Source organism: Heteronotia binoei, chromosome 14 (assembly GCF_032191835.1).
Source record: "Heteronotia binoei isolate CCM8104 ecotype False Entrance Well chromosome 14, APGP_CSIRO_Hbin_v1, whole genome shotgun sequence".
Lineage (NCBI taxonomy): Eukaryota > Metazoa > Chordata > Lepidosauria > Squamata > Gekkonidae > Heteronotia > Heteronotia binoei.
The window spans coordinates 70,629,402-70,639,880 of record NC_083236.1 but is presented as its reverse complement, the minus strand read 5'-3'; the positions used below and the strand labels follow the sequence as shown (position 1 = coordinate 70,639,880).

At 54.0% G+C, this 10,479-nt stretch overlaps 1 protein-coding gene across 1 annotated transcript; it reads right to left on the bottom strand.

The window, feature by feature from the left end:
* Positions 1 to 661: 661 nt before the first annotated feature.
* LOC132582754 (D(4) dopamine receptor-like) lies at positions 662 to 7,157 on the bottom strand. The gene is made up of 2 exons (XM_060254466.1): positions 5,829 to 7,157; positions 662 to 2,810 (listed from the first exon to the last, which is right to left on the bottom strand). Exons 1-2 carry the CDS (start codon positions 6,847 to 6,849, stop codon positions 2,485 to 2,487), a joined length of 1,347 nt encoding a protein of 448 aa, XP_060110449.1. The 5' UTR covers positions 6,850 to 7,157; the 3' UTR covers positions 662 to 2,484.
* Between the last annotated feature and the right edge of the window lie 3,322 nt (positions 7,158 to 10,479).

Here is a 10,479-nt window from a genome sequence, read left to right as displayed (position 1 = left end):
GTCCCAGGTTCAATCCCTGGCATCTCCAAAAAAGGGTCCAGACAAATAGGTGTGAAAAACCTCAAGTTGAGAGTCGAGACCCTGGAGAGCCACTGCCAGTCTGAGAAGACAAGACTGACTTTGATTGACCAAAGGTCTGATTCAGTATAAGGCAGCTTCATATGTTCATATGTTCTTGAACTTCCCCGGAGGTGTTTTTAAAAAGCCCTGCTTGTTTTACAGCCAAGGGGACAGAGGTCCAGGAACTGCCCAAAGCCTCTGTCTCATGCAGTGGTGTGAAATGTTCTGCGAGGAAGAGGCCCTAAAGCTTTAGCCCCTAAGGCTACTGGGGAGGGTTCTATACAGTGTGACTCCATCTTTCTCACATTCCCTCTGCCTGGCAGGTGGGGTGGGAGGTACCTCCTGTGCTGTGGAGGGCTGGGAAGGAGACAAACCTTCAAGCCTGTTGTCCGTCCGTCCGTCCAGTTTGGTCCCCTCCTGTCTCCTGGCAAGGAGCACCTCCCCTGCTCCGCTTCAGCATGGAGGTTGTGATTTGAGGCACAAGAGCAGGGCCAGGAAAGGAAATTGACCCTCTGAATTCCCCAGGTTACTGATCCAGAGAAATGGAGGGTTTTCAGGCTGACAGTGTCAGTGGAAATCGAGATTAGGAAAAGCCCAAAAGTTAATGCAAAAGAACTTTATTTTTATTTAATCATTGTAAAATTTTAATTATATACTCCCCTAAAGAAAAAGAAAAACACAGCACTTACATATCAGAAAAGGGAAGGAAAAGGAGAGTCTGACCTGTATCTCTCTCTAAACTCCAGAAACATTTTTTTAAAAAGGTCTGGATAGCAATTTTTTTTTTTTTTTAAAAAGGTAACTTTAGAAAGAGATGTTGAGGTGAGCAACATCAATTTGAATCATTTCATACCACAGCCTATATGTATTTTTAAAATGCAGGCACAAAACATTACAACTCAGAGCAAGTCAAATACAAAACCCACAGTTTTCCATGATGCCTGCCTACAATACAACACTCACCGGGTCGGGGAGAAGCAGAGGGGGAAAGGAAAATAGAGAAATGAAATAACTCCAGACAGAGAAGACAGTTTGTTTTCTGACACACAGCTCTGGTTGAGATGAAGCCCTTAGCAGCTGTATGGGGAGAGGGGGTGTTACCTAATAGGTTTACCCTAATGCGGTCCCCACTCCTGACACAGTCTTGCCTATGGCAAGTTAAACTGTGGACTTGAAAAATATCCCTAGAAAAGGTCCTCTTTCTCTCCCCGCCCCATTCCCCCCAGGCTTGGTCTCAGCCCCCCAGCAGAACGCTTCTCTCCGTGCCTAGAAACCCCCCAACCTTCTGTATGGGGTGGAAATGGAGCAGCCCCCACTTCTTCCACTGCAACTTCTACTCCCCCTTCAAGCCATTAAAAAGTCCCATAATTAAAAATCAAGATGAGGGAGAGGAAATTTGCATTCTGTTAAAGAAGGACTGGTGGTCCTGGAAGCCTCTCTGCCCCAGTTCTTGGAGCCCCAGGCCCCCTGGGGGAGAGGAGAGGGTTGCTCAAGGGCTTCCTGCCTTCTAATGGCTGGTGGACTTGGCTGCCTCACCCAAGCTTCACGGTGCCTCCCTGGGAAGCTGACTGCAGCCTGGGCCAGAGATTCCCCAAGAAGAGGAGGGTGGGTAGCAGGGAGTTGCGGCACCCAGAGCTCTGGCAGGCCCCAAACCCCAGAACACCTCAGCTGTGCAGCTCTGTTGCTCTCTGCCCCCCCCCCCCGGCAAGACGCCCTCCCTCCTTCCCTCCCCGGGTCCTTTTATCCATCACAGCCAAAGGGACAGAGTGGGGGAGGGTCAGCTAAAACCCTGCTCTTAAAACCTCGTGGATGGCAGAGGCTGGCCAATAAAAGGACATTAAAAACTCAGCTGTCTTACAATACAGGTTGAATCCCAGGCTGAAAACTGTTTTCGTATTTTTTTTTTTAAATATAGGCTTTCTTTCTTTTGTCTGTGAATCTAAGTTGCCTCTGCCTGGCCCTTTAGAAAAAGGGGCCGCTGGATGTTGAGCTCAAGCCAGGGAGGGGGCAGAAGGGTGCCCAGGTGGGCGTTCCGTGTCAAGCAGTCCAAACCCAGAGCTCTAGACTCTCCGTGTCCTCTTCTGTGGCCAGCAGGGGTTCTGGGGCCTGTAGTTTGCCTCGCCGTCCTCACCAGCTGCTCCACTGCCCAGCACACAACACACACACGCTCCGCCATGGCTGCCAAGCCCAGGGTCACCTCTCGCACCATGCCAGAGAAGTGGTTGCAACGAAGGAGCCAGGGAACAGCTGAGCACTGCTGTCTGCTCATTGGCATCTCCGAAGAGGTGCAGGTGGAGCACCAGCCAAGGCCCACCACCACCCTGGGGGAGACCCCACTTGCTTGTCAGCAGAGGGGGCTTTTTTCCGTTAGGGGGCCTTTGGGGTGGCCCCTCGCCCCACACCCTCAGTCTCAGTCCCCCCTCTTCAATCTGCAGGGTCACGCATCCGTCCAACATGAGGCTCCTGAGAGAGGCCGAGGCTGCTGGAGGAGCCGCTGTGGGAGAAGTCCTCTAGGGAGAGGCCCGGCCGGTGGCAGCCCCCCTTCTGCACTGCGGCACTGACGGTCGGGAGGCCGAGGCCAGCCCAGTCCTGCTTGGCTCCACAGCACAGCCGACGGCCCAGCTTTTGAAACTTGTGTCGGAAGCTCCGGTTGACCCAGAAGTAGACAAAGCAGTTGAGGAATCCGCTGCCGGTGGGCAGCCAGAGGGCCACAAACTCCAGCCAGTCGTGGACTCTTTCCAGGGTGAGAGCTGGAAGAAGGAGCGAGAAGGAAAGACAGCATTTCCAGCAAGTAGGGTTGGCAACTCCAGGCTAGAAAATCCCTGGAGATGGGGGGAGGGGGGGAATCATAGAATCACAGAGTTTGAAGGGACCTCCAGGGTCATCTAGTCCAACCCCCTCCACAATGCAGGAAACCCACAAATACCTCCCCCTAAATTCACAGGATCCTCAATGCTGTCAGATGGCCATCTAGCCTCTGTTTAAAGACCTCCAAGGAAGGAGAGCCCGGAAGAAGAGGAGGAGGAGGAGGAGGAGGAGGAAAAGGAGATTGCATTTATAACCTGTCCCTCACTCGGAGTCTCAGAGCAGCTACAAATTCCTTTCTCTTCCCCTCCCTGTGAGGTAGGTAGGGCTGAGAGAGCTCTGAGAGAACTGCTCTTGAGAGAACAGCTCTTCTGGGAGAGCTTGTGGCTGACCCAAGGTCACACCAGCAGCTGCAGGTGGAGTGGGGAATCAAACCCGGTTTTCCCAGATCAGAGTCTGTACTCTTAACCACTGCACCTAATTGGCTCTCTAGTGAGCTGGGGAGGGGAGTTTGGGAAGGGGAGGGAATTTTGTGGGGTTCCAAAGGTGCCCTCCTGCTCTGAAAGGTTGGAGACCCCTAAAATGGGGCACAACACCACAGAATCCACCCTCTTAAGCAGTTATTTTCTCCAGAGAAGAAGACAACCGTAGATTTATACCCCACCCTTCTCTCTGAATCAGCGTCTCAGAGCGTCTTACAATCTCCTTTCCCTTCCACCTCCACAACAGACACCTTTGAGGTGGGTGGGGCCGAGAGGGGTCTCACAGCAGCTGCCCTTTTAAGGACAACGCTGCGAGAGCCATGACTGACCCAAGGCCATTCCAGCAGCTGCTAGTGGAGGAGTGGGGAATCAAACCACAGATAAGAGTCTGTGCACTTAACCACTACACCAGACCGGTCTCTGTCATCTGGAGCTCAGTTGTAATTCCAGGAGATCTCCAGGCTCCACCTGGAGATTGGCAGCCCTACAACAAGCCCTACGACAAGCAGACCCAGCCAGTTCCTCAGCAGGTGACCCCTCCCTCCCTCTCCCCCAATCCTAGGCAGTCGGACTCTGTGAGATTTGCTGCCTCCGTCACATCTTTTCAGGGGTCCCCAATCTTTTGGAGCCGGAGGGCACCTTTTTAACTCTGACCCAGGGTGGTGGGCACAGCCACAAAACAGCAGCTGGGGAGGGGAAGCTGGAGTTGGTAACCTCCGGGCAGGCTTGGCAGTCTGCCGGAATTGCAACCGATACAGATCTGTGCCCCCGGAATAAATGGGTGCTTTGGAGAATGGGGCCCCTCCCTCCCCAGGCACTGACCCCACATCTCTCAACCCAGAGCTGCCAGCCTCAGGTGGAGCCGACCACAACATGCCACAGAGCCAGGCTTTGGGGGACTCGAATTGTAACTCTTCAGCATTTCCAGTAGAAGCTCTGCTCTAGCGTGTACTGAATCCAAAGCACAAGGTTTTCCGTGAAAACCAGCCTCCGTACAACCGACAAACTCACCAAAGAATTCAACAATTACGAAAGCATATATTAGTTCATGATGGACCGTACAATTAGTCCTTCGCAAAATAGGGAAGGTGTTCACCAAGAATCAATCCAGTCTTTATAGCAATCATTGCTCAGTTCATTCCAAGGAATCCTGGTGAAAGAGTGCCTTTCAATGTTGTAATGGAATGGCGTTTTTTGCCCAGGGTATGAAAATGTTGTAAAAAGCTCGAAGAAGCCTGTGCGAAACAAGGGCTCCAGTATGACCTTGTTCTTTGCTGGCTGCATGTATTGAGAGACATGGATCAATTGCACAACTATTTCACCAGGATTCCTTGGAATGAACTGAGCTTTGATTGCTATAAAGACTGGATTGATTCTTGATAACTGGGGCTCTGGCGGTGGGGCTGTTTTTTGGAGGTAGAGGTACCAAATTTGCAGCATAGCATCTGGTGCCTCTCCTCAAAATATTCTCCAAGTTTCAAAAAGATTGAACCAGCAGGTCCAGGAACCAGCAGTGAGTATAAATAAGGACTCTTGAAATGAGTCCTTTTCCCTAAAAGGAAAGAGCTTTTGGGGGAGGGACGGTGGCTCAGTGGTAGAGCACCTGCTTGGTAAGCAGAAGGCCCCAGGTTCAATCCCCGGCATCTCCAACTAAAAAGGGTCCAGGCAAATAGGCACGAGCAACCTCAATTTGAGACCCTGGAGAGCCGCTGCCAGTCTGAGTAGACAAGACTGACTTTGATGGACCAAGGGTCTGATTCAGTATAAGGCAGCTTTATATGGTCAGGTCCAATTCTATGAACCCCCAAAGAAGGCGTCCCTATCTTTCATTATTGCCAATGGAAGGAGGGAGGGCAATTAAAATGTGTGCAAGTCCCTTTAAATGTGATGGCCAGACCTCCCTTTGGAGTTCGATCATGCTTGTCACAGCCTTGCTCCTGGCTCCACCCCCAAAGTCCCCAGATATTTCTCGAGTTGGACCTAGCAGCCCTCGGAATCACTCAGACCCATGAAGGTCAGCATTGCCTACTCAGGCTGCCAGCTGCTCTCCCGGGTCTCAGACAGAAAAGGGTCTTTCACATCACCTACTGTCTGGTCCTTTGGTCCAAGGGCTGCCAGTCTCCAGGTGGGGCCTGGAGACCTCCCGCTTTGACAGCTGATCTCCAGCTGGCAGAGCTCAGCTCTCCTGGAGAAAAGGGCTGCTTGGAGGGGTGGACTCTAGGGCTGAAGCCCCTCCCCAAACCCCCCTCTCTCCCAGATCCACCCCCAAAGTCTCCAGACAGCCCTAGCCCTAGCCGCCCTGAGACACTTCGGTGAGAAGGGCGGGATATAAGTCCACTAAATAAATAAATAAATAAATATTTGAACTGGAGGTCCCAGGTTCAGTTCCTGGGGGCAAGCAGAGGCTCCCCCATAGGGACCCGGAACCTTCTCTCCCCCCCCCCCCCAGCAGCAAGCTCCTCCGCTCCACCAGGCGCTTACCGTTGTACAGGATGGTGCCCATGCAGGGGGCCCAGCAGACGTAGAAGGCAATGACGACGGGCAGCAGGATGCGGGAAGCCGGGCCCATGTGCAGCAAGCGGAGCCTTCTCGGGACGGCCCCTCTCCGGCTCCGCTGCTGTGAGCGTGCCACCAGCCACAGGCGCAGATTGGCAAAGGTGATAACCCCAGCTGCTGGGCAGAAAATGGCGCCTGCCAGCAGCAAGGAGTAGGGGGCGTTGGAGGCATAGTCCGGCTCGCAGAGCAGAGCCGCGGCAGAGAAGCGGACCCGGAGCACGGCCCCAGGCCCTGGCACTGCCAGCGGCACCAACAGGAGGGCAGGCAGCAGCCAGGCGGTGGCTATGAGCAGGGCCACCCGCCTGCGAGTCAAGAGGCGCCCGTAGTGCAGCGGGAAGAAGACGGCCACGTAGCGCTCCAGGGAGACGCCTGCCAAGGAGTAGAGGGAGGCCCCGAAGACGCTGGAGTTGATGAAGGCCACTGCCCGGCAGCTGGTGCCCTCTTCCTCCCCCGGCCCCAATGCCAGGCTATGGTACATGTTGAGGGGCACCACCAGCACAGCCAGGGCGGCATCAGCGGCAGCCAGGGAGAGCAGCACTCGCCGGCTGCTGTGGCTCCAGCCGGACACGGAGGAGGTGATGACCGCGATGACCGTCCCGTTGGCCAGCATGATAAGGAGGCCCAAGGCACACACCAGGCCGCTTTTGACCACCCTGATGCCGCCCCCCAGCCCGAGCCCCCCCTCGCTGCAGCACAGGGGGCTGCTGTCCTCGTGGGCCTGCTCCTCTGCCCCCCCCTCCGGCAGCCTGGGGCCAGCGGCCAGGCTCACCCCAGCTGGGCTGGGAAGGTGGGGGACAAGCCCTGCCCTCAGGGGTCTTCCTCTGCCGGGCTCCCCTTCAGGCAAGGGGTCCCCACTCCCATTCCACCGGCCCCCCTGCTGCAAGGCACTGGCCCCCACCAGCTCCAGCAGCAAGAAGAAAGGCCAGAGGAAGCAGCTGGGAGCCATGGGGGGCACTCCTAGGCCTGGGCTACTTGAGGGCCACCTCTTAGGAAGCAGAGGGGGGGAGCTGGGAAGAATGCCCTGGGAGCCTGCGGGGAGGGGGCTCCAGGGAGAAGCACCCAGCAGTGCCAAGGCTGGCTGCTCACAACGCCCAAACTCCAGGCCGAGGGCTGCAGTCCCATCACTTTCACCTCAGGCAGCCTTGGGAGGAAGGGCCCTTGCAGCCCCTCCCTGTGGGGGCCTGGACCAGAACCTCAGGGGGCTGACTCTGCAGGCCTCTTCCTGCTGCGTGGGGGGGGGGGGGACCCTGAGACACCAGAGCTCCTGGGGGCTCTGCTTTTTCACCTGGAGGCCACCTCTCTTTTGTTTCCTGGGAGGAGCAGTCCTGCCTCCGGCCCAAACAAAAGGTAAATTTCTCCTCCTGCCGCCCAGGTGTGGTGGTGAGGACCAGAGGTAGGTCGGCTGCAGCATTTTCTGACACACAGCAGTTAAAGGCAAAGGAGCCTGGCTAGAAAACCCACCAGCATCTTGACTAGGGAGAAGCCTGAGAGCGGCAAGTTTGGCAAGTGGCTCTCATAGGAGGACAGACACTGCACACCTGATCTGCCAGCAGCTCAGAAGAGGATCCCAGAAGGCAGGGCTTTCACTCAAGGCACCTCCCAGGGAGAGCCGGTTTGGTGTAGTGGTGAAGTGTGCGGACTCTTATCTGGGAGAACTGGGTTTGATCCCCCACTCCTCCACTTGCAGCTGCTGAAATGGCCTTGGGTCAGCCATAGCTCTTGTAGGAGTTGTCCTTGAAAGCGCAGCTTCTGTCAGAGCTCTCTCAGCCCCACCCATCTCACAGGGTGTCTGTTGTGGGGGGAGAAGATACGGGAGATTGTACACCGCTCTGAGTCTCTGATTCAGAGTGAAGAGCGGGGTATAAATCTGCAGTCTTCTTCTTCTTCTCCTCAAGCTCTCTTCCGTAGTCTTTGCAGAATAGGGCCAGGCTGCGAGGGGAGTTTCTTTCACTTCTCTGATTCAAGATTTCTTAGGTTAGGAAGAGTAAAGCTGAAATAGGACCTTGTAGGTATAATAGGCACAGTGGCTTACAATCTTTTTTCATACAGCAAGGGTAGTGTAGACAGGCTTTTCAATTAAAAGGGCTGAGTTCAAATTCAAAGGACTGTTTCAATTATGATGGAAAATGTGCTCCAGATACAAGAGCTTAATTGCTTGAAAGCTGGTTAATTCTGGGAGGGTGTTTGACTTTGTGCTGGGGGGGGGGCAAATGGGAGGGGGAGGGAAATTCTGGAGATTCAGGGAGCACATGATGTCTTTTGTGCCACCACTTACTCAGGGACTCTACGGCTGTTCCAAGAACTGGTATAAATACATCTGGTGCTCTGCGTAGAACAAGTGTGGCTATTGCCATTTGTTTTTAAGAACATATTTAGTCCAGCAACCAGTTTTACACAGTGACCAGCCGGTTGCCCTGGAAGGCCGACAAACAGCACAGAGTCCAAGGTCTTCCCCTGATGTTGCCTCCTGGTTCAACAATATCTCTGAATATGTAAGTTCCCTTTAGTCATCTTTGCCGGTAGGTGCTTATGGGCCTCTCCCCACCACTCTGCCCAATCTGCTATTTCAGCCGTCTTTGGTTGGGCCTCCCACAACCCCCAGTGGCAATGAATCCCACCATTTAATTCCCTTTGAATAAAGAAGGACTTCCTTTGTCTGTCCTAAACCTAGTTCCCCCTTGACTTCACAGAGTGTCCCAGAATTCAAATATTATGAGAGAGGGAGAAAGAACACTCTGCCCAGCTTCTCTTCACTATGCATAATTTTATAAGCTTCTATCACGTCTCCTTCTTTGTCACCTTTTCTCTAAACTGGAAAGTCCCAGACTCTTTAGCCTTTCCTCTAAGGAAACGTGCTCCAATCCCTTCTGCTTGCCCTCTTCTGTACTATTTCCCTTTCTGCAATAATACTTTTTGTGATACCGCCACCAGAGCTGTGCACTGTGTTCCAAATGAAATCTTACAGGGGCTGCTCTAGTTCCTTTTCCTTCCCTAATACCCCCCCGCCCTCAGAGGTTGTGTTCTTCACTGCTGCTGCACATTGAGTCAATATTTTCATCACGCTCTCCACTATGACCCCCAGATCTCTCTCCCTCTCAGCCTCAGCATTTATTTCAAGGTAGGGTTTTGGAGAGCCAGTTTGGTGTAGTGGTTAAGTGTGCGGACTCTTATCTGGGAGAACCGGGTTTGATTCCCCACTTCTCCACTTGCAGCTGCTGGAATGGCCTTGGGTCAGCCATAGCTCTGGCAGAGGTTGTCCTTGAAAGGGCAGCTGCTGTGAGAGCCCTCTCCAGCCCCACCCACCTCACAGGGTGTCTGTTGTGGGGGAGGAAGGGAAAGGAGATTGTGAGCCGCTCTGAGACTCTTTGGGGTGGAGGGTGGGATATAAATCCAGTATCTTCATCTACCTCACAGGGTGTCTGTTGTGGGGGAGGAAGGTAAAGGAGACTGTGAGCTGCTCTGAGACTCTTCGGAGTGGAGGGCGGGATATAAATCCAATATCTTCATCTACCTCACAGGGTGTCTGTTGTGGGGGAAGAAGGGAAAGGAGATTGTGAGCCACTCTGAGACTCTTCGGAGCGGAGGGCGGGATATAAATCCAATATCATCATCTTCTTCTTCTTCTTCTTCTTCTTCTTCTTCTTCTTCTTCTTCTTCTTCTTCTTCTTCTTCTTCTTCTTCTTCTTCTTCTTCTTCTTCTTCTTCTTCTTCTTCTTCTTCTTCTTCTTCTTCTTCTTCTTCTTCTTCTTCTTCTTCCAGCAAGCACCACCTGACCCTGCTTGTCCTTTCTGAGCGGTTGCTCTTGTTTTGGTGCTGCTGGGGGGGGGGAGGGGAGGCTTTGGCTGTCCCCCCATTCTGCCCCTCCCCACCTGCTCTGCTCACTTGATGCTCCTGCTGATCACTGACCACAGAGGTTTGGGGGGCCCTCCTCTCACAGCTGGCTTTCCCCCCTCCCCAGGCTAGCAAGTGCAAGCCGCCCCCCCCATCAACTTCAGTTGGGGGACCTTTGCTCAGTGTGCCAGGAGAGCCGGCTTTGGTTTTGCACCCCTCACTGGTGCGAGGCAGTCCGCTTGGCCCTCTGTGGGAGGCCCAACCAGATGGCTGAAATAGCAGATTGGGCAGAGTGGTGGGGAGAGGCCCATAAGCACCTATGGGCAAAGATGACTAAAGGGAACTTCCATATTCAGAGATATTATTGAACCAGGAGGCAACATCAGGGGAAGACCTTGGACTCTGTGCTGTTTGTCGGCCTTCCAGGGCAACCGGCTGGCCCCTGTGTGAAACTGGTTGCTGGACTAAATACTTTCTTAATTGAGTCAGCTGCTACCCCTCCTCCTTCTCCTGGCCCTTGGAACTGCTGGGGGGGCTTGAGAGAAGGGGAGATCTGCCTCTGCCTGGTGGGAAGCCAAAGGCCCGGGTGCTTTGACAGCTGCCCATCTGACAGGGGGGTGGGGCTTGTGGCTTCCACCCTCCCCTTGGAAGGCTGGGGTCTTCAAGGCCCTCTTCCCAGGGGCCCCTCCTTGTCTTTCAGTTGGAGCCTCTTCCAGCTGAGAGACCTTGTGGCCAGGGGAGGGGG